Source organism: Plectropomus leopardus, chromosome 5, assembly GCF_026936395.1.
Source record: "Plectropomus leopardus strain MGB_pleo_1.0 chromosome 5, ASM2693639v1, whole genome shotgun sequence".
Taxonomy (NCBI): domain Eukaryota; kingdom Metazoa; phylum Chordata; class Actinopteri; order Perciformes; family Serranidae; genus Plectropomus; species Plectropomus leopardus.
In genome coordinates, this window is record NC_142180.1 from 13,641,073 (window position 1) to 13,666,140 (window position 25,068).

At 39.0% G+C, this 25,068-nt stretch overlaps 1 protein-coding gene across 1 annotated transcript; it reads right to left on the reverse strand.

Moving 5' to 3' along the window:
* Positions 1-982: 982 nt before the first annotated feature.
* Positions 983-23,109, reverse strand: lurap1 (leucine rich adaptor protein 1). Its single transcript, XM_042482147.2, has 2 exons — positions 22,404-23,109; positions 983-8,784 (listed from the first exon to the last, which is right to left on the reverse strand). The coding sequence occupies exons 1-2, from the start codon at positions 22,614-22,616 to the stop codon at positions 7,921-7,923; spliced, it is 1,077 nt and encodes a 358-aa protein (XP_042338081.2). The 5' UTR covers positions 22,617-23,109; the 3' UTR covers positions 983-7,920.
* Between the last annotated feature and the right edge of the window lie 1,959 nt (positions 23,110-25,068).

Genomic DNA, 25,068 nt, shown 5'->3' on the forward strand with positions numbered 1-25,068 from the left:
GTTCTTTATAATCCAGCCCAGTCAGATTTTTCAGGCAGACAGACAAAGGGGCCCAGAGGTTGTTGTTAGATTACACAAAGCTGATACTATCTGCTCCCCATTAGAGCAGATCAATCGTAATTCTGCTGAGCTGCAACCAGAGGGGTCGGGAGAACATGAATAACACTGGATTTATACACGAGCACACATATGGGATGATGTCAGCTGATTTGAGAAGCACTTTATGATAAAATACCACAGCGGAGATAAACCTGCTTGATTTGTGACCCCATAAAGAAGTGAACATGTCAGGAGGTACGATGCCCCATTGACTATGATGGAAATAGTGACTAACAAACTTATATTTATCATTATAATTACGTGTTTGACATTTGCTTTTTTGCCATCAGAAGATTCATATCACTCTTTTATTTGCTTGGTAAATGTGAAGATACAGGCAGCAGCTGGTTAACTTGACATTAACAAAAATACTGGAAACTGAAACAGAATATATTGTTGATTTGCATTCTTATAACGTGCATTTCTTAATATTTTAATATGTATTTAAGATGTTCATATGTATTTATATTTATATAAATATACTCCTCAAGAGCCTCTTTCATTTACCTGCAAAGTGATGCTCTTGCTAGCTCCATCAAACAACACACTATCCCGCCATCTGTAGAGTTGTTTTGGGGAAAAGTCCATTGAGTGCTTTAGTGCTAATGGATCTGCATTGATAAACCCTTGTGGGAGGGCCAAGTATTGATTAAAAATCTACACAAGGTTCACTGAAAGCACTCAGAGTGGTTTACTTAAAGAGGTCAGGAAAGAGTAAGGCGGGAAGAGTTTATTTGCTTTTTCTCGGAAAATACTCAGTACAGTGCCAGAGTTTGTCAATTGGGGCAAGAGGTCAGCCTGCTGAATAAGATTTTCAAAATTACTGCAATTACCCTCTTCCTTAAAAAGAGGGGGAATAGGGGAAAAACACACACAAAACAAAAACATTTAAAATATCTTTAATCATTGGATAAGCTTGTATAATTTACATACTGCATAATATAATTCTTGATACTGATGAACATAATCAGTTTAACATTTCCACTTTACAAAGAAAACATTTTTTTTCTCACATTGCAGAACAAAATGATAGAAATGCATATGTAAATAAAAAACGTTCCACTCACTCAAGCAGGATTTCAATAGGACTGATCCAGTGCACTGCAGTCGGTCTATGTGTTTTTTTTTCTTTCAATTCTCTAAGCTTTGTGTTGCCCAAGTAAAGTTCTGGACCCAGTTCGGAGCCCACTGTGCACTCAGTGGGGTTTATTTCAATTCACTCCCCATTTCTTTGAGCAGTTTGGGATGTGAACAAAAACACACACATACAGGGATAAATAAGATTCAAGGGAAGGAAATGCTTAATGGTTCTCTTTGAGGAGCTGTCAGGTACCATGAGATCCCCGTCAGTCCTGGAATAAATTGTGCTTGTGCATGTTTGTGTATGTATAAGAGGCAGGAAGAAAACAGCAGGACACCGGGAGAGGAAGCTTCCTTTTAGCTGCATGCTGTGTGCTATACGCCGCTCAGCTCACTGTTTATCCCTCTATTCTGCCTCCAGGGAGACGAAACCAGTCGGTCTTCTAGCCTCTAAAAATGGCCAAAACTTGCAGCAAAAGAGTTCTTGACAGCATTTCAGGTGGCTAATAGAAAGAGTGGCTGAGCTGTGTGCTAATGCAGAGCAGTGGAGAGAATGAGGAGATGGAAGCAAAATTAGTACCAGCAATGACTATGTACAGGAATTTACTGTACAGAATCAGACTGTTGAAATGAAAATGGGGAAAAATGTCCTTGAATAATATTTTTTTTGTTGTTGTTTTACTTTGAATTGTGTGTGATTTCTCAAGAACTTTGTTAATAACTCCCTTTAGAAGTCTATTTTTACATCAGAAAAAATGTTTTGAACCCAAATTTACTCTTAAACAAGGCCGAACAAGTAGAAAGTAAGCTACTGACAGTGTTGTGACTCCTTGCGAGGCTGACATCACAAACGCTTTGCACTCAGTAGCTGGACAAGAAAGATGTGGGGTTTGAGCTGTGATAAGATCTAATATTTCCAGATTGTTATATATTTTGGCTGAACTTCAGTTTTGATGTTGGGTGAACAAAATTTAATGATAGGACAATGTCTCTTGCCAACATCAATTTAACGTAAACTATTGATATTTTGCTGGATTTTGATTACGTAACAAACCAACATCTTCTAAGTGTCTCATGCCAACATCATCTTGCTGTAGAACGAAGACATAAAGTATGGAGAACAAAACCCAAAGTCTGCAATATGTCATAATGTTAATGTTGACATTTCAAATTTTTCAATCCGGTTTTCATTCCAACCAAAACTTAACATGTAAGAGTCTCAACATTTTACTCCTGTCATATCAAGTACCTGCTGGGTTATTTTATTTAGTTATTAATTTAAAGAGGAAAGCATCACTGAGATAAAAAAAAAACAAAGGTTTCAAGTAAAGAAATCTTTTCAGAAAGTTTTCAAAAGATGAACTAAAACTATGACTTTTGCAGCAGCCAAATTAATATGCATTCCATGGTCAGCCTGTACGGCTGACAGCTAATGCATGACATAGTATTAAATCTCCTTACAGACGCTTAGAAGAGCATATTGAAAATGGCTACCACTTTCAAATGCACTAATATTAGTTTTTATAAGTAATGGTTTTGTTAATGGCTTTTAAATAAATGAGAAGTGCTTTATAGATAAGTTATAAGTGTCACTGAGGACAACAAGGTTACAAAAATCTCATTGGTTGGTGTTTAATTAAGTTGTAAGTATAAATAAGTTGTCTGCAGCCCCAATTTAGAAAAAGGATTTTTCACTTTCCAGCCCAAATTTTGTTAATGGCTTATAACTGATCTATAAAACATCATGACTTGGAAGAGGTACCTGAAAATATGATCAGGATTCATCATAAATCACCTATAAAGGTGTCATTCATCACCCTCATGGTTCTTTTATGACTGAATACAGACGTGTAAAAATGAATCACCAGTTATCTCTTTTATCTCATCTGCCATTATTCAAACAATACTGCCATCTTGCCATTAGCGCTGCAGTAAGCATTGTTTTATGTCGCCACCAGAGCTGAAGCCTACTCACTCTCATCGTCATGGCAACCGTGTGGACGTCCACTCGTCTATGTAATCATGCTGTTTGTCTTGTTGCCCAGAATAGCTGGAGGCTGCCTGGCACCTGAAGCCAAGGCAAACACACTATGGACTGGGCATCTGATAAATCCTGGACATCATAAAAACAGGCTGTAAGATTTCAGGGAGCAAGCCTGCCAGGTAAAAAAAATACTGGAAGGATTTAACTGAAGGTATTTTCCAAAAGCTTGCCAGTTACACTTCCATTCTTATTCATGCACAAAGCAGATATTATCCTTCTTTCAAAAACAATCAGGGCACAAGTGATTTCTCCTGGCACCTGGACTGTCAGCACTCATTAAATCTCTGCCAATGAGTGGTTTAAAACATATTCTAATTTTAAACTAAATCTTAATTTCCATGTTTTGCCCACTGAAAAAAACATGGCCACATCTTGTGCTATATAATGTACTTTCAGAGTGACACATTATAGCTCGATGTAATGTGTTTTACAGGTTTTGCTCCCAGTACTAAAATGTAGTTGTTTTTTTTCCATATGCTTTGGCAAATTTAGAAAGAACCACAAACTAGCAGAGCAGACTCTTTGGCATGCAATGTTGCTTCATAGCCAACACATATGTTAAAAAGGGAAGGAGGTTTCAAATGACTTCATGTCTGTGGCTGGATGATGTACCATGGTTGAAATACTTATCCAGCAATGGAAAGGTGCTCTTTTTGTATTCAGAGAGATTTAGAGGGGAAGAAAAATATTTTTTGAAGTGTTCCAACTCGTCCGAGAGTTCAAGGTCTAGTTTGAGCACAGTTTTCCTTTCCTGTCTCCAGGACTGGCCTACAGTCGCTGTTTCTGTGGTGCCGGCTTTATGGTGCTGTCTCAAAGCGAGAGGGCATTGTGTGTGCATGATGTGTGTGCTGGCACAGGCTGAGCATTTCCATCTAACCAGTGTGGTGGTGGAAAGTAGGGTGAAAAGAGGCAGCAGGAGGAGGAGAGAGGAAACACTTCAGTGGCTCAAACAAATGGAGATGCTGAGTTTAACATCTTCCTGTAGCTGCCTGTAAAGATTTCTTTGCAATGAGAGCTGGCAGAAGATCGAAGATGGACTGGCTGTAGTTGACTCCAGGTCGATTCGTTATAGCAGATAGTTGCATTATCTATTAATGCAAGCCGTTCACTCTTAACATGGAGTGAAAGGGACAGATCCAAGCAACAATTGAGCATTCACCAAACCCCTCTCTAAATTAGGCACAACAGGCTTGTCAAGCTTCTGATTTTTTGACATGCTGAAGTGTAAAAGTGTAAGGGCTGGGTTCAAGAGTGTTTACTCTGTTCCTACTTTAAGGTAAAATCAATCATTAGCAATCATCAGTTGTCATTTCTGCTAAAAATGAGAAGCCTAGTCCTGTATACCTCTGTCTGAAACGAAAGACCCATGGTTTAAAAAATGACTCGATATTTCAAGTTGTTAATCTGCCAAGTTACCATTATTCACTGCATACATGTAAGAAGAAGTTTGTCAGGCATAGTAACATAAACTAAGGAAAGTGAGGCTTTTACTGCGTTTCAACATAAAAATTTGGTGTAGTACTTTTAGAACTGTACATAACCTGTATGGACATGTCCCTAAGCCTTTAGCATTTAGCTAACCACCGCAGAAAGTACTCTTAAATGTAGGTGGGGTTGTTGTTAGTCACTGCTCTGTTCAGTTCTTACTGTATTTCCTCTTTACTACTGATACACAGAAATATCTGCAACTCAGGGTTGCATGGTGACAGTTTCAGAACCCAAAAAAAGTCTCTTTCAATGGAATGTATAAAATATGGGTTTGTGCATTCTTTGTCGAGCAAGAGCAAGTGTCTGGTGCTGCCTGAACACACCAGAACAATGCTCTGCCATGTTTTTCTCCAATTAAGGAAATTAATAACCTTGAAAACCAGTCATAACTCACCCTTGAGCAAGAGTGACAGTTCTCTATTGACCAATTAATGGACTGCACTGTTTTTAGCTCTGTCTTTTGGTATTGGATCAGTGTGCTAGGTACCCCAACAGAGGGATGATGAATAAAAAGGATGTTATGGAACATTTCTTTTGGTACCAAACCTTTGACAATGGACATGCAAAAAGTAATTGTTCCAGTGTATACTGGCCTTAACTAAACTGGACTGCTTGGTGGAAACAAGGCTTTAGCAAAAAGTCAATTGGGTTGGTTCAAGAAAATGTTTTCAATATCTCCCTTACAATGCATGAAATGTATGGAAAAAGTAGGTCCAGAACTTCAGGGATGCAAAGGAATAGGTCAAACCTTATTACCTACTTTTTTCTGGTACTGACTTTGGTATATAACCGGCACTAGAACTGAAAAGTTTCAAACAACTTTCAACAATAAAAGGACAGATATGAAAGGGGTACAGAAGTGCAAAATGATCCAAAACATTTAAATAAATATCAGCTTTTTCTGATAGTCATAAGGCTGGAAAGAGGCTAAGTCAAACCTTTTACAAGGTTGTTTTTGTCAAGGTATGGCTACTGCAGCATAAAAAGTTATGTACTGATTATATAATATGTTTTCTGTTTATCACATGTCGCACTGCCCCTGCAGCATTAACATGACTAACTGCAGATTGGTAGGAGATGTAGTAGCGCTGTGATGAATGAGCTAAAAACCTTTGGGACTCATCTATTCTTATCCAAACCTGACAGGCCAGCTGTGCTCAGGCAGGCAGTCGGCATCTGTCTCTCTCACACACACAAACACACACAAATCCTCCTGTCAGTAGTCTTGGAAACTCCTGAAGAACAGACAATAATATTAGATTTGCTGAGAAGAGGCTGCTAACGTAAGCCACTAGAAAGGCTTTGAGAAATATTGCTTTTTTTCTATGATTGTTTGAGGTCCTCCACGCATTTCTCATGATTTCTCCAGTAAAGCTCTCAGCACAGGGCATGCAATATCCACCCAGCCAACATAACACATTTACTAGTCAACACTCACATGGCGAGAGCACACAGACTGTTGGTCTAGCCATTTGTACACGCAAGCAAGAAGCCGGTAGGAGGCAAAAATGATAAACATAAAATGAGTCAAGAAAACTCAGATTATCACAACAGCAGTGCAGTCATCTCGAGAGGAGGGAAAAGTACAGGCATATGTATTTAAGGTTTACACCGATCAGGCACAACATCTGCTTAGAAAAACGTACACATTACCATAACGGTTAAAAAAATACTCAGCCATATTCAGTATTTGCCTACAACCAGTCATGACTAGTACCTGATGCACAGAGTAGCTGTATTGCGATTCAGTGGATATACAATGTTGCAGATGGTGGATTAAGCACTGAAGGTATTTAGCTCTACAAAGACACAAATGGATACATTATTTCTCAATGAGGGAAACTTTTACTAAGCTCAGTGCTCTGTCTTTTATTCTACTTTTTGTTCAGGCAGCTACAACTTTGGGGGAGAAACACGCTAACAGACTTTATCAAAAGGTATTTTTATGTTAACACTTTATCAAGTAATACTGTCTGTTACCATCAAGTCCTAATTTTATATTGTCTAAGACAAAGGGTTTGTACCATCAATTTAATTTGACTCAAAATACAGGGAAAACTTTGGTTTTCTAACAATTTAAATGCAGTGAAATTGCCTCTTGCTGTGCTGTTAGTAGTGGAGTTAAAGGTCCAGTGTGTAGGATTTAGGGGGGTCTATTGGCAGATATTGAATATAAGTGTTTTCTTAAGTTTATAATCACCCTAAAATAAAAATCAAATGGTTTTTGTTACCTTGGAATGAACTGTTTATATCTACATAGTGAGCGGGTCCTTGTCTACAGAGATCAGTATGTTGCACTGCAATGTTTACAACTGTAGCCCAGAACAGCCAAACCAAACACAGGCTCTATGTAGGGCCAGTCACATATTCGCTTTGGCCACTGTAGTTAGAGGCCCCTCCACGAGTGGTGAAAAAAACGCCATTTGTTAAAATGTGAAACTGCTTTATTCAGTGTTTTTACTGGTTAAAATCACCAATCCATTTGTTCTGGAGAGGAAGAGACCTCTGTGGATAATTCAGCTCATGGTACAAACCGTATGAAAAATAAACAGCAAAGGAATTTTAATGAAGAGAAATTTCAGCTGGATGCTTTCTGCAATCTTCGCCACTCAATGCCACTAAATCCCCCTAAATTTTACACACTGGACATTTAAAGGTCCACCACAGGATGAATCAAATTATAGTAATTATAGATCAAGTGTAAGTAGAGAAATTGTAGTTAATGGTTAAATAATTCTGGTCAAATGTCAAATTAGAATTCCAAATCTTCTAATATACATTGGTTGATATAAAACAACATGAAATTATATTTCAGCCCTCTGGCAGATCATCTCACTGTGCTTTAGAAAAAAAAGGAAAGAAATCAGGGAATGCAAAGACCCTGAGAAAAACTGACACAGGATTTTAAAAAATTGATCTTAAGTTTGTGTGAGGCAGCCCAGTTTGGCTCAATGTGATCAAAATCCTGAAATGTGTATCCACCTTAATACTGACATCAATATTTTATAGAAAGTTAGTGCAGTCACAGGAGGGAGCAACAGGACAATAATTCTTTGTCTTTCAAACCCAGTGCCTTTCAATGAGGAAAGCCTCACTATGTGCATTTCTCAACAGCAGTTCACTCATCTTCAATCCTTCAGTGATCTGGTCTTTGATGTTACAGAGGGCGTCTTCAATAGTGACTTCAGTCCTCTCTGCTATTATCCTTCTTACAAAAACGTTACATCTTCTTGTGACTGCACCCACCGCCAGTGCGCATCGTACTCCAGATGCATTTTGCCATTCATTTTGCAAGTATCCAAGTCAATCTTTCCATTTTTATAAGGTTTGAATTTGGGGCTCTGGCTGGTTCCCAGTTTGTCATTGAGGTTGGAGTGCGTTGGGCTGCCTGTTTGTGTGATTGGTTTCTCCAGGATGCCATTAGCCTTAACAGTATTGTCCTTAGAAACTGGGATTCCTTTACCCGTCTCTGCAGCCTTGGTCCAGACGGGAGCGTCTTGTTTGGGGCTTTCAGACGTGGCTTGCGAAGAGCTGACAGGAGCAGCTGGTTTCCCAGTCACAGTCCCAGTCATAGCACTGGTTACCTCAGTCCCTGGTCCACCTTTCACCTCCATCCCATTTCCGATCCCGGTTCCATTTTCATTCGGCCCAGCCCGAATCCCATTTCCAGCCCCAAAACCAGACCTCACACCTACCCCTGCTGCTGTGACTGTGGCCCCGGGGCCTCCCCCTGTCCTGCCCCCAGCAGCTGCATCTGATACCAGCGGCATAGTGGAGCAGATGACTGACTCTGAGCTGGAGGGGCAGTACTCGTCCATGTCATCTGCCAGGGTGTCCAGGTAGCTGCCAATGGAGATGTTGTCCAGCTTGTCGTTGGGGTCCTGTAGGCTGCTCCAGGAGCCTCTCCAGGATGTGTCGGGGCCCTCGCCCAGGCTGTACTGGCTGCTGGTTAGGCTGCTGCAGCGGCTCGTCAGCGTGCTGCGTTCCTCCAGCAGCCATTTCACTGCCTCGATACCTTCATGGACCGCCAGCAGCTGCTGCAAGATCTTTACATCCACTGAGCGCAGGTGAGCCTACAGAGACAAAAAAGAAGATATGGATGAAATTACCGATGACTGGTTTCATCATGTTCATGTTTTGATAGTATGCTACGGGGGAAAAAGTTACATATGAGAACCAGACAGAATATAAACCTGGAGAACCACAAGGACTCTGCAGATATTTATTTTAAGCGTTCAGCTTTGGCTCCACAGGCGAGTGCAAACACCATTATAATGCTATTAAACCTTGCAGAGTACCATAATTGGAAGTAAAGTATAACAGAAGCTGGCGGGATGATATGCAGCATCCAGTGTGGAAACAAATAAGGTAAAGGTAGAGGGGAAAAGCTTGGAGATAAAAATAAAAGAAAACAGAGAGGGAAACACACTGGTAAAAGAGGGGAAAGACAATTGGAGGAGCTGACTGTGCTGTAAGTGGTGGGTTACATGTTTTCAAAGTGTTAACAGGGAAGTTTGACCCAAACTAATCCTGCAAAAACAAAATTTAATACAGTGGAATATAACCTGACACATTTGAAATTAAGATCAAGAAAAATGTGTCTAAATGCCCTGTAAATTGTGTGAAAATACTCAGATGGTTATTTAGTCATGATGTCATCTGCAATAAAGAATAGAATAATGATTAATCAGAAAATAACAGCCACTGGTTGTCTTATGTGATGTAGTGTGTGTGTTTGTGTGCGCGTGCGTGCGTGTGGGAGGTTGAAAAAGCTAAGCGATGAATAAGAGGAAAAAGACGGCTGTGGTCATGGAAAATTCCTCTCCAGAATACATTAGCAGAGGTCTGCGGCGAAGTGCAGGGCCAAGAGGTGATATATGGCACCGACATTCAGAGCTATCCACCCCTCTCTACAGATAACCAGTCTCTTTCACAGCTTAAGTCCTCCAGTATCTCTGTTTTCTGCACATATTTCTTTCTTTATTAGTTTTTCTGTCTCTGCATTGTGGCCCCACAGTGTGTCTGTCTTTCTCAAGGCTACCGTAGCTCTGTTTTCTGGAGTCATACTGTAAAATTAATAGTTTTATAAACACCAGACCATATTTGTGTTTTTTGTGTCTCGTAATACAGCTACGTTCACAATTACATATGCAGTAGATATGTTTTCATTCAGTGATATTCATTACAAAATGTGTTTTACCACTGAAGATGTATTCATATGATTAAATAAAAGTAATTAGCAAAAATACTGTTACAACTAAAAGTACTGCATTTATGTTATACAAGTGTAAGTGTGTGAGCATCATCCACAAACTACTTCAATTAACAACTAAAAGTACTACATGCAGAAAATGTATAAAATGAGATTTTTATTGCTGATGCATTATAGGCTTATGGGTACTTTTACAGAAAAATTGCATCATATTTTATAAGCTCATCATATGTTTCAATACAAAATCTTAAGTTTTAAAGCAACTAGTAATGAAGGCTGTCAGATGAAAATTGTGGTGTGAAAAGTAAAATATTTCCCTCATAGTTGTAATGGAGCAGGAGCATAAAATGGCATATAACAGTGGCCCTGGTCATAACAATCTCAGTCACACAAAATACACAAATTGCATGCTCATACAGAATTTGTAAAGCATAACTGTACATGATTCTTATAGACTATGTAAGGATTAATTTTACAGCAAAACTCACGAGTGGTCAAAAACTGCAGTTGCAGCATTTTTTACGCAGTCAAGTTCACCTTTGCTCTCATTTTATTTCCTATATAGAGTCCTTATGACCCTTCAGGTTATATTGATAAAACAGAGGAGCGGAACATTGATTCTTCCAATCTGCCAAGCTGTTTCTCAGTCTTGCATAATGTAAGCATCAAAGATTATGCCAGTGGATTGTCTTTTTTTTCTTAAGTCTACAAGGAAAACATACGTATGGAAAATAATCTCCCACCTCATGATGTGTAGGAGGTGTGACCTTTGTTTAAACCACTGAGCAATGCTGGCTGTAGGATAAAACCACTTGAGCATATTGCATGTCTTTCCCTCATATTTCTCAATATCTGGCACACTGTGGTTAAATACTATACATGGTTGATATGGATCAGTGTTTTTTAAATTGTGGATTGGAAACAACTGAAGGGTCAAAAAGTAAAACTGAGGGTGATGATTGAAGGAGTTTAAAAAAATGCTTGTATTTCATCTTTTTGTTTTCATGTGAGGTATTGGACACCTCCTCAGGTCACTAAAAATCCTTCAAATGATACGATAAGAGAAAAAAAATTCCCCTTTGGTTGCTGACTGTTCACCTTAATGTCCACATTCAGACTATAACCTTTAAGGGATCATAAGCAGCTTCACTTTATGGAGTTGAGAGCCACAAAGGTTGAGCACCATTGGCTTCAATAATACTGCATCCTCATGTAGAAGTAGGCCCCTATAATATATAGGCCTGCACCATCAACTAAAACACTTACTTACTTTGATTTCTGTGAAACCTTTAAATGGGTCTTTTATGTGACTTTTGAGCACACTAACCATAACCACTACATGCCTAATCTGAAACCTATCCAAACCTTAACCAAATTATGACTTCAATTTGAACCAAAAATCGAGTGTTAATCCATAAGAAATGCCGATAGTTAGGCTTGTGGGGACCAGTCCTCAGATGGGAGAAGGTCCCCCCAAGGCTGAAAAACCAACCACAGTCAAAGTACACTTTGACACCCCATGCTAGCACTGACTTCCTGTTTGTTAGGGAGAGTTGCACTTTCAACTTGTTTGTTTGTCTTAAGCCTCAGGGTTGGCATTTTCGCCATCATAATCTTGGTTCTTTGGAGCCATAACTGGGTATATTTGGACTAAATGGTAAAGCTGGCCAGCATCATCAAGCCGTGGATCTGACTAAGAAGCCAAGGACATTACCGGCAGACAGTCTGTCTAAAAGCAATCATGCACACGTGTTCCTTTGAGCCTAAATAAAAAATATAAACAAGTATATAAAAATTCACCCCCTGCACAGTTGTTATGAAGGGGAAAATTAGCCATAGCTACCAAAACTAGACTGTAAACATGTTTGTTTCTGCTGTAACGTTAGGCATTTTAACATGAGTGTCTATAAGGATTGACTCGCTCTGGGGCCAGGTTTAAGGGGTCATTAGAGGAACTGCAGTTTTTGGCACTTCTACATTGGCTTTATTTGTCAATCCTGATGTTTCTGCTCGGTTTGGACAACAGTGTCTGCAAAATTGATGTAATGTAGCAGTATGACTGTAAAAATATGTTTATCTCCAGATCAACCAAAAACAAGAACATAGGTATGCACACATCATCTAAGATGCAGAATAGGCACCTGGGACAGCTGAGATGAAGCAGAATGGAAAGGAATGAGCTGTGTGGTTGGTGTGGTGCAGATCTACTGATGCCACTCTGCACTGTAGGCTAAATGGTGCAGACACAGCTCTGACAACAGGAGATGAAGGACAAAGAAATACAGAGAGAGTGAGATAAAAGGGAGACATGAAATAGAAGATAAACATTTAAATATCTCTATCTGCTTATTCGTCAGACCATATACCTCTACTCTATAAGCAAACCCAAAGGCACACAGTGCAGGGAGGAGCTGCCAGACACAGATCAACAACCACAGCTTTCTGTCTGTGTGTGTGGCTGTAAGCCTGCTGGCGTCCTGGGTCACAGTCAGACATTTGGGGTGGGGTTCAGGTTTGAGGTTTGAGGGTTTTTTAGTTTGGCAGAGATGGAGTGCCTAATGAGGGTGGCAGTAAAAGGAGCTCCATGCCTGTCAGCGCTGAGGTGGCACATTGCTAACAAAGCTCCATCGGTCACTGCTCATTCTGCTGCTGAGCTGTCTGACAATATAGATCCACCAAATTCATGCTTTCTCACAGACTTCAGTGTTTTACTCAGTCTTCTTTATTGGGAAGGCTGCATTCTGCTTCATATTCAGTGAAAAACATTTGGATGGATATGTATAATTGTAAACTTAGAATTGTGATCCTGCTACAGTTTTCCAGGAAGTAAAGTTTCAGTGATTAAATGTAAAATAAATAAAACAAAAACAAAATTAGTTCTTTTCATCATTATCTAAAATGCAAGACTAATAGCAATAATTTAATTATAATACCTATTTACCTCGAAATCAATATTGTAAAATACAAAGGCAATATTTCATCATGTTATGTTATGTCCCTTATGCAAATAGTTTTTTAATTAAAAATGTTTACATGTCTATCTTTGTGCCAGCAGTGGAATCCATCCAGTTTACATACACGCCAACTGTGTGTTACATTGTGTGTCTTGCTGATGTTCCAGCAGGAAATTCTTTTATGTGTTCATTATTGCTGGAGTGGTTACAGCCATTAATTACAAGATGAAGTAATGTGGACTCATTTCAGAGAGGACCCATGAAAAAGGTCGAACTGGGGCCAAAAGGTTTTTATGTGACACCAATCAGGATTAGAGCACAGGGTGGATAACCAGGACTTTTGCAGCATTTAGAACTGAAATACACATTAATCATTTTTCTCATTTTTGTGCCATCAGTACACAGCCAAACAGATTTCAGTTTTCCTGCTCAGGCATGAAGCCAAGGTCCTCCTTGCTAAACCACAGGATTCTGGAAAGCTTATTTTCCTGCCTCTTGTGTCTGGTAAAAGCACATTTGAGCACTGCAAATATTACTTGGCTAAGTATCACTAATTTCATTTAAAATAAATCTTATAAAAAGCGAACTGTCACTTCGTTTAGGATTGTTCATAAATCATAAGACATTGTAATTATAATAGCAGAGTAATCTGCCTCATTCATAATGGATTTTACATTCATTTCTACAAAATGTATTGAGTGAAACAGTACAGATCAATACATCATCAGCATATTTCATTTATTATAAGATAAATGTAATGCAATTTTATGACTAAATATTGCATAAATAAATATGGATGGATTACTAAAAAGGCCTACCGGGCACAGGCTCAGGGACCTTCCTGGCCTTCATCTACAAAATGTCACTCAAACTAACACACACTGACCAAAATGAGACCACAAAGAGATGCAAAGAAACAACAAATAGACACAAGTAGTGTCTATTTGTCCAAACAGGCAAAACCAATAAAGAAGCAAAATTAACTTGGAGACCACTGTCTCAGAGTCTTCCTATGTACATATAAGTCAAAAAATGTGTATTAATTAGATAGCCAATAACTGAATGGCAACCAATGATGACTGGATAATTGTATAACCATTTAAGAAAATTTTTAAAAAAAATTGCTACAAGATCTCATTTGTCTGCTTCTTCAACTTTTGTATCACTTTAAAATTGGTATTTAAGGTTTGGTCATTGGTGAATCCAAATATGCTAACTGCAATCATCATTGTGGGAAATGGTGACAGGCATTTGCCATTTTTGCTATTCAATAGACTAAACAATTAAATCATTTTATCCAGAATTAAATAATAGATAAACTAACAATAAAAACAAGTAGTATGTGGTCCTCATATGTGTGTGCTAGCATGTACTTTGAGAGTATGCTGCCTCAGTGTAACACAGCTGAGCTCCGGGAAAATCCTCAGCAGAGAATTCCAACAGGAGAAGATGTCTGATGGTAACACCTCAGAGAGCCCCTTTGCACGAGGGCATTTGACTGAAGGTGTGTTTCAGTCCCTGACTTTGACTGGCCTATTTCTTTCTCTTTGAAACTAGAGGAAGTGGTCAGACCCTGAATGTGCCACGACTTCCAAACACACAAAGGCCTTCGACAATGAGAACATTGTTGGAAAGTGTACTGTTATGGATATTTTGTTAGACTTTGGTTTTCTGTCAGATTGTAGTTTTCCTTGTGCACTTTTTTGAGCTTTTTTTTTTTTTTTTTTTTTTTTCAAAATTTGGATTTTGTGGCAGAACAAATTGTAGTGCTGTGTTTTGGATCACATGAACATTGGTTTTATCCAGGCAGAGATTCTTAAATGGTTACAAGAGGCAAACTGGAGCTACAGCTGCCGCAAAACTTGACTTGTTTTAGATTTGAAAAAAGTCTTAAGTAAATATTTTTGAACATGTCATTTCCCAAATTCACAAGCCTGACACCAGATGCTCTGTCATCTTTGCAGTGTTGCTGTTCAAATGTACAAGATGTTAGGAAATGCAGCTTTTGTTTCCACATATTTCTTTGTCATATCTTTTTTTTTTTTTTTTTTCAAATAATACATTGCCTAATGGCAACTCCTTATCTTTAAGTATTAACATGATACAATTTGTGTAATAGTTTTGTAATTTTGGCAATTATTCTTATCTGCAATAATATTGTTGGCTTATTTACAACAAGTCTTGGCTGACTGCTTCTTGCCATCTGTCTTCATTAGAGCATTGAACTCATCAGTTATTTTGGTAAGTGCAGTATTATACGAAAAAATGACTGAAAATAAAACCCAACTTGTAATAAGACAGAATTATCTTTAAAGGTTTACGGTAGATGTTATGGTAGACTAGTTTTGCCTTGTCAATGTGCCAAATGAAGCAGCATAGTTGAATCTGACCAGATCTCTTTTTGGGGAAATGGTAAGAGTAAGATTTGACAAATTGAGTGTCTAAGCACAGATATGTACACAGTACACTGACTGTGATAACGTATGCACAGCTAAAGTGTGATCGGTGACGCAGACTCTCCCATGTGGGTGAAACAGCTTCCCAAAGTCACAGAGCTACCCAACAGACTGCTGAATCACTGCCAGCAGGGACAGCACAAACACACACTCGTTCTCTCGTACACCAGCAAAATAAACACTCATCTATATCTGCACAGCCTTTCTCTCTCTCCCATGTCCCCTGGTGTCACTGTCTGTCATTTCACCTTCCCAATCTGCAGACATATGGTGTCCTTGCAGAGTCCTTACAGTCTCCATACACAGCATAAGGTCAGCCCTCCATCTGTCTATGCTAAACTCTGAATGCTCTGTGAAATATCCACTCATCTTTTTTTTTTTATTTTTCTCCTTTTTGCTTCTGTATTGGACTGATCAAAGCATCACTTCACTTCTTTTTTTCTTCCCTCTATATCATCATCCCTCTCCTCTCTTTTTTTGCTTCTCCTTTTCAGACTATCAGCAGACATGTTTTGGATCACAACATGAAAGACTTTATTGCAAATCAGAACAAATGAAAAAAAAACATGTTTCACAAAATGTAAATACCACCTGGATATAATTCTACAGCATTTTCACAAGTAGTGACTTTAGCGCATAAGTGACAACATATTCTAAAATAAGAAGAAAGGTATATTAAACAGATATTGTTTTTGGTTTTCCAGTGGTGTAATTGAAGAATGCTAATGCTCCAGTTGTTATGAAATGGAAGAAGAGAAGTCCATTCATATAAAGGGGAAGTTGCATGCATCATCATGAGGCAGAGGGGAAATAAAATATAGTAATTAAGCTAACTTGTCTTCCAGAAATTAATATAATAGCACATTTGATTATTTTTCCTTCAATATGTGTTTCTAACAGCTACATATTTAGCAGATGTTGTGGTTATGTTAAGGCACTTAGAGTGCTTGATTAAAGAGGACTGCTAGAGCATGTTTACATGCTTTAATGTTAAAAAACAACAACACAATTTTCCTCATATTGACTGTGATGAAACTTGTATTCAACTGTTTTAGTGCCTCTCTCTTTAAGACCCCCTTCCAAAAGAGCCCAGTCTGCTCTGATTGGTCAGCATCAATTCAAAGTCTCTGCACCATCATTGCAGTTGGTGTATAGCAGCACTTTCGATGCTGAAAATTTACCACTAAAAGCTTATGAACCAAAATCTTCATGTCTGGACATGTTCAAGCAGGAAAATGATCCAAAATCAGTGGATTATTAATAACAAAACAGATTACAGGTTTCCTTGATGTTAGCATGTAGCTACATGTAACAGTTTAAGCTACATAACGCAAACACATGCAGTAGCGTGCCTGGAGCAGATGACCAATTAAAAATATTTGTCATCAACTCATGTCAGCTTGTCACGAAAAGTAGAAAAAACATTGGAAACAGTATTCAAAGCAGTCTGAAGCCTGAGGTTACAGGGATTTGGCCTTGATTAACATCTGCCAACACAACATAATACTGGCTACATGACAAAAGGAAAAGCATAATAGGTCGACTTTTAGTAAGGGAATTATCATGGTCTTGGTTTATTACTGAAAAAGTCACTAAGTCATTTATTGCACAAGACCGTTTATATTACATTAATTCATTAATATTTCCCTAACCTTTTGCTTAGTGTTTTTGGTCAAGCACAGCACACCAGCTAACCTCCTTATCACTTGCATCTACTTCACTTCACAAACATAATGTGAACATAATCCAGAAAATACATTTCCAATATTTGGGTAATCAAATCTTTTAGCCTATAAACACATTTTCTTGGAGACAGTGTTGACGATGTTATGGATGAATAAAGAGAGATCAGGCCATTTGACAATGATTTAATTAGACAGAGTCTGTGAGGAGATAGTAGCCAGTAGCCAAAAAGAAGACTGAGATTAAATAGACTGGATTTGGATTCCCTAGAGCTCAGCTCTGCACCCAAGCGCTGACTTCGCAATGTCATTCATCTGCCCAGAGGTGGAAGACGGAGATAGAGAGCGACAGCAAAAAGCTACACAGAGAAAGAAACAAGCAGACATGGACAAAAAGGAAGAATGACACACCCCGAGCAACAACACAGCATTCACCCTGTACAGTATGTCTCTCTCTGAAATACATGAGCTGTATGTATAAAACGCACAAAGCAGCTAGTGTACGAAGGGCCTGTGGTGTAGCGTGTGGTTTTTAAAAGACTGTATCCAGTAAATCTGTTAAGATCAGAGGAGAGCGTGTCTTCCGTTAGACAGCTGAAGACAAATGCACAAGACAGAAGCTTTAAAACTGCTCCCACAAAGATGAACAGCAACACTCAAATAATTAATAATGGCATTTATCTGACTTCAGCTCACAGTGCTGTAAAATGTTCCCTACCATACTGAGCCACAATCACAGAGAGGCAGTATGTCTATACTGTATAATGGGTATAGCCGACAGCCTAAAGCCAGATATCAGACAGATAAGAAGATCAAACCACAAGCCTTTTTACTAATGAAGCACACTGTCCGTATGTGTGAGTCATCTCTTAAGATCTCTTCCTTCACATTTCTCTGACACGTTATAGAACAGTGATGAAAGTGCCATTACATTACTTGATAAATCAGTTAGTGGAAAAACTAAAATGTAATCAGCTACATTTCTGATAATGAAATGGTTCAACTGTTTCTGAAGCAGAAATGCCATTAAAACATTATCTGGTTTTCAGGGACAAATATTAGGCTCCTTGCCAGACTGTCTTTTTCAACAGAAATCTGTGCTCCATCATCAAAATGCATCGTGTGCATCCTTGTGTCTCATGAAACATTTGATTCAGATTCACAAGACTTTGGTGATACCCAAGGGGGGAGATGTTACAGTTTCCTCTACACTGTATCTTTGCAAAGTATATTTTTTTTTGGACATTTCAAAACTTGCATTGTTTGCAGTTGTGGTTTCTAACTAACAGTCTTCCTCTTCCCTTTTTGTTTGTGCATTGTCATGTTTGGTGTTGTTACCATTGCCAACTGTTGATCAAAGAAACAGTGTCAAAACCCTTGGCTTTGTGTGTCAAATCACCACATGCCCAACAAAATGATATCAAACTGTTGCTCTTGGGTACTTTTATGTAATCTAAACATGCAAAAGGAATGACATTGTAGAGCAACTGTCTTATTCGTCAATAAATTTAGTTTGAGTCTCACTTAGTAACTCAGACTGATGAATGTGTTGTTGTCGTGTAAAGTTTACATAAAGGTTAAAGGCAGCGGGTTTGTTCCAGTATAACGTACACTGTAAGGAGTACACTGACAGTTAACAAGAAGCAGAGCAAGATTTCATTACTGGTGATGACACAATTACAACATGGCCCACACACACACAGACACACACACATCCACATCCTCACACATGAGATGCTGCATCAGTGAGCTGTGTGGTTATAGATATAGACGAGTAATAGATGACGAGGGAACACAACACAGACACACTCAGAAAAAGTGAGTTAAAACAGATAGCCAATTACTTTGTGTGTGTGTGTGTGTGTGTGTGTGTGTGTGTTCCTTATTAGCCTATAATCACTCTGACAGAAAGTGTTTATCAGAAGAAAAAAGTAGAAAAAAGTGAGAATAAAAAAATATCCAGGCACTCTGCCAGATTAAGTGTGCATACACGAGTGTGTGTACGTGTGAGCCTTTCCATTTAGCCTTACTCTGCAGACACTCTGCACATGCGTTACTGCACATCTTACTAAGCAGATTTCTGATGAAAGTGCAATGCTCAGAACTCCTCTTATGCACTCCCATTACACCACTCTCATAGATGAATGAACCACACACACACACACACACACACACACACACACACAAACACACACAGACGAGCGGCCCGGCTCTGTGCTGGAAGTTTCACTCCCCTCCAGTTAGGAAGAGGCTCTTTATCACTTCTCTCTCAGTCCTCCCTCTCTCATAGCAGACCTGATTAATGGCTCAAACTGTTAACAAATCAGTCTGGAGCTCTGCTCTCAACAGATTTATACAGACTCTCTGGATACTTTTGCAAATCCAAACTCGGTACGGTGGTCGACTATAACTGACTAACACTGGTATCCCAAGGTTAAAATAGTTCAGAAATCCCCATTTAAATTTATATCATTCCCAATTATACAGGCCTAACATCAGCCTGTGTCTGGTCAGATTTTGACACAACTGGGATGTCAGTGATTGGTCCCATTCTCATGAATGTGATATCTTAAGAACACCCCTTGGGAATTTCTTCAAATTTGGCACAAATGTTCACTTGGACTCAAGGATGAAGTGATGTTGACGGTCACAGGTTAAAGGTCAAGGTCATTGTGACCTCATCTGTCTAATTTTCATGAATGCAATATCTCAATAAGGGAATTCATTCAAATTTAGCACAAATGTCCACTTGGACTGAAGAATGATTAGAATTTGGGGAGTAAAAGGTCAAGGTCACTGTGATCTGACAAAATATGGTGGTAGCCATAAATTAAGAATTCTCTAGACTTCTGAAGTGCATCTGGGCTGCCAGCATCATGAGCTCACATTACCACAACCCACGAGTGAAATAAGTTTATACTTGTACCATGTGACCAAACTGATCATTTGTTTTGTGAATGTAACAAATGTGATTTGGAGCAACTCTCTCAGTAGACAGCTTGCTTTGGGAGTTTGGTGGCGGTGTGCATGCGGCTCTGTGTTACAGCCACAGGAATGTGTGACATACATGATCACAGAAGGGGAAAAAACAGTATAGTGATGTATTATTGCGACAGAGACCTAAGAGATATTTGTTTAACTGTACAAATTTAACCACAATGATAAACTTCCTCAGCTAGACAAAAGAAAAAGTCATATTGATGTCTGTAAGCTTCTACATGTGATCATCATAAAAATCTGGGAACCCATAAGCAGTTTTTTGATATATATCTAAAAAAGCTAAATCTCAGGCTATATAGAAATGAACTGGTGTCATAGGTGAGGAAAAAGTACAAACTTACATGAATAGTGTGATTAGAGTGTTAATCATCTGACAATAGACATTGAATAATTCATATTGCTGCAGGCCTTTGGTGGTCAACTTATTTCCTAGAAACCACAGTAATTAAAGCTGCTTTTTCATCAACAGCTGTAGACGGCTGAGTGTGGATGACAATTCACTGATGGATTTCATACCATAACATCAATCAAAGATAGTCTTAAATATTAATGAACAAATAGTCTGGGTATCATCGTACAGTTATTTTCTCTGTGAATATATAACAGTTTAGATACCTTCATTGATTATTAGACTGACTACAATTAATGGGGTAAATTACATTTGTTTACTTTGTCAAGAGTTAAATGAGAAGATCGATACCACCCTGGACTACTCCGTCTCCGCAAGACTCCACAAAGTCACAACTTCCAGCCAAGAAGTCTTGCACCCATAAACTATGACTTGTTTTTGAGCTTAAGTCCTTGTACTTATTAAACAAACAAAATACAACAAGTTAATTACTGAGCTACAGAAGTGGTGATGCACAGATTTGATCACATTCTGAAGGAGCCAAGCCAGCTGTTCCCTCCTCTTTATGCTATGCTAAGCTAATTGGTTACACTGGTTACCTGTGCACGTCTATCAGCCTGTCCACCATGTCCGCGCATATTTATTTTGAAGGAGCAATGGCAAATGAGAAAACGGCAACGTGACACCATCAGTCATACTGACCAATGCTGCAACTTCATCGCTCAGTCAGTCAGTCAGTCAATAACTCACTCATTCATTCACAGACATTTTTGTGTTTATAGGGTTGGCCTTGCATGCTGTGGTTCAGCTAAAAACATTGGAGGGTAAGATTTTGCAAGGATTTCTAGTACAAGTTAGACTGATAAATTGCCCTGGCTTATAATATTGAATAAAAAATGCATATTGCAGATATGTTGTTATTGGTGCATATGTTGGCCAATAGGCAAGAAGAAATTGCAAGTACAGAAATGCCAAACAAGGTTTGAGCCAATTTGGAGGATTTGTTGCGTTTGCCAACATGTTCTCAACTCATAAAATAGTGGCATTTGGTAATTGCCCAACACGACAAAATATGATGCTGTAAGTATCCTCCTGCGTCAGTTTTGGATGTTCACGAACAGTGTCTCAATTTTCCGTCATTACATGCATTGTGTCTTATCAAAATTAGCTTTAGTTATGCAAGAAATGTACAGTTCCTTCTTGTTTAATACTTACAGCCTTTGGTTAAATAAGTCAGTAATTCTGTTTCGTTAGTGAAGTTTAGAAATATCGATTAAGAAGTTATATTTGACCATAGAGTCTATACATCTGACAAATTGGGGGTGAGAACAGACTGCAGTTACACCATTGTTTCCACTAGAGAGCGCTGGCAAGATGATTTTTTTTTTTCAACTGGAAAATCTCACTCTGTAGTATATTTTGAGACACAATTGTCTAAAAAATATTAAGGTTATATAACAAATCTAAGGGATCGGTGTCAAAATCACTATTTAACAATATATCGTTATCACATTAACTACACATTAACTACATATTAAATACTGATAAGCTATCTTTTGGTCTAAAATAAAAATATAATCATGGTAAACATAAAATAGCTTACAGTCACATCAAAGACAAAAAGACTACTGGACATGTATCATTATTTTTTATTTTTTTAAACAGCTGCTTCAAATAGTCTAATTAATCTTGGTGTTTCTGGAACTGTATTGTTTTTCATTAATTAATCTTTCCGGAGTTGTAAAACTGCATGACTGTGCTGCGTAGGCTATATGCTTACTGTTTTCAACCATCCCTGAATCATTCTAAACTGAGCTGCTAATAAATGTTTAAAATATTCACAACACCAGAGGGAAGTGGAGCAGGGCTGCCTCAAATTCTCAATCCATATATCTCAAATACGGTGACATCATTAAATGCCACATCCTGGAAAACAAGCGCCACACGTTCAACAGCCTGTGTCATCGCGCGCGCGCGCGCGCGCACACACACACACACACACACACACACACAGACAGAGTCGACCAGTTCACCCTTACCATCTCCATCTTCAATTTCCTGATCTTTTCATCCAAACTCTTCTTCCCTGTCTCCATGCTGGTGTCGTGCGCGGTGACCAGCTTAGCTTCTCCCCGGAGAGCGGACGCCTCTTCCCGCATCCACCTGAGTAAACCCTCCGGGGTCTTCCGGCCGATTTTCACCTCTATGTCTTTCAGATCTGGGATGGTCTCGCTGGCAGTGCTTTCCTCCATCGTTTTCACGTGTTTAAACCGAAAAGATCCTCAAGATTACGTCCTTTTCGTTTCTTGGAAATTGTTGCCTGTCAAGCTGCGAGTCACTTCCTATAGGATTGTAGTGCATCCTATGCGACTCCAGCTGAGTTAGACTGCGCCAGGAGAGAAAACCAACCTGACAGCATCAACACAACAGCGTGTGGTTATTTCAGCAGAATAATGCTTTGAGAAATTCTTAATTTGGCTGTATTGTCATCCGGTGCCAAACTGATGTATATCTAAACAAACTGATGATCATCAAGTGAAAGCAGAAACAAACAGATGTTCTGTATATCCCGGTGGCTCCTCCACAGCAGTAGATCCAGCGTGATCTCCGGGCTCCAGTGTCCGGTGTGTGAGCGCTGCAGGCCGGTTATGTGTCTTGTTGGAGATCCCTACGCTGAGCTACATTGCGCAGATTCCACCTGCATGATGACAGCGACCAGCAGCCGCAGAGTGGGAGAGCAGAGGAGACCCCAGACCGACAAGTCAGCTGCAGTGACATCATACAGCTTCCGAGACGGCTTTCAAAATAAAACATACATAAAGGAACACATTGGAGTGGTGTGCACTACCAAAATAAAGTAAAAACTCCCTCACATAAACAACAATGTACTTAATTGGTGGAATGTTAATAAAGTAGTCTACATTTACTCAAATACTGTACCTAAGCACACATTTGAGGCAGGCTAATTGTACATTTACATAAAGTAGCATACAACCGTGTCTCTGTTATGAGTAAAAGTCCTGCATTCAAAATATAAAGTTACTAAAGTGAAATAATTATAATTGAACTACCAAGTACAAATAGTCCTACTCATAAAATGTGTCATCATAATCCTTAATTTAGCTGTTTTGTCATTCAGTTCCCTCCCCAGACAGTTTAACACCCATTCACACCTGGACCCATCCAACCCTAAAGACCCACATGATGGCCAGGTGGGTGAAGGACTCCCATGTGACCTCAGCAACTCTCTAAAGGTACACCACACTGACATCACAGAGCTGATGGTGACGAAACCCCTCTGCTGCATCATTCTCATGTTGCTTTGTCTCGGATAAAAATTTGCACAAAAACACACCAAACTGACAGCCAACAGACACATATGTTCTGCGACTGCATGAGAGGAGATACCCGTCCATACCAGCAGGTCACGGCCATCTGTAATAGTCATTCAAAACAGGAAACCGGAAGAGCACCGTGACACTGGTTAACCAGTTATCACATTAACAACACAACCTAATAGCCTACTAAAAGAACAAAGCATATTTAACATGCGCCAGTGAACAACAACACAATCTATTAGGAAATGTTTCTGTCAAAAGCTCAATGGCAGAATAAAAACAATCTTATCCTATATAACAAGTTTGATTCGATCTCACTCCCTCTTAACTTTAGCTGCTTGTTTTCATTTTTCACCTCCGTTTTTCCTCTTGTGCGCTAAGCTGCATGGCATTGTCAGAGTGATGTCATCCACCGAAGAGCTCCATGGCCGCCGCTGATTCAATTTGGTCGATGAGGGCCAACTGTGCGGGACACACCTCGGTGCCTTAGAACTGAAAAAGCCTCTTGGATGAGAGGTAAAAAGTCTTCAAGACACTCAAGCAAGTCCATTTACCTGCAATATAGCACTTAGAGCTGCATTACATCTTTAGATTGTATTTATTGATAGATCCATGTACATATCAATTTAATGTTATAGTTGGTAAAGATAGAGCTATAATACAATCTCTGTGTATCTTAATCCATAATAACTATATGTGTTGCTTGTTTTTTGTATTCGTAATCTGAATCTGTAAAGTAGCCTACTCGTAGGCCTCATTTATAGACCTGTAAGGCAAACTAAAATAAAATAGTAAAATATAACATAAGAAACTCCTTTTGTACATTGGTTTCACACCAAAGCAGTATGCCTATGTGGCATAACGCTGAGCCTGTCTTATTAAGCCATAGTTCATGTAGTTCCATCCATTCTGTACTGTAATGCAAGACTTATCCAGTCAATAATACATTTTTTCCAATCAACACTCAGATTCAGCTATTTTCAGTCTCAGACTTATGGTACAGCTGACTCTGCAATCAACCTTTAATTGCCAATTCTTGCAAAATTAGGAAAGTCTAAGCTGATTGCAGATCATTTCATTAAGAATCTGTTTAGATGCAGCAGAGTCCCTGTGGGGTGAGATGGATGAAGAGTCTAATCATGGTAATCAAGTATGACAGATGTCTGTGTTACTAAGGGCTATCACATTACACACACACACACACATTCACACTGTGGCTCTACATGACAACACTCTCCCAGGCTACACAGACTCAGTCCAGGCATTTTTTTTTCTCAACAGGCCTGGACGTCCTCATGTGGAACCACAAGCTGCTATGATACATCAGGGTAAAAGCTCACAGTTATGAGACTGGTGGGTTGACGTG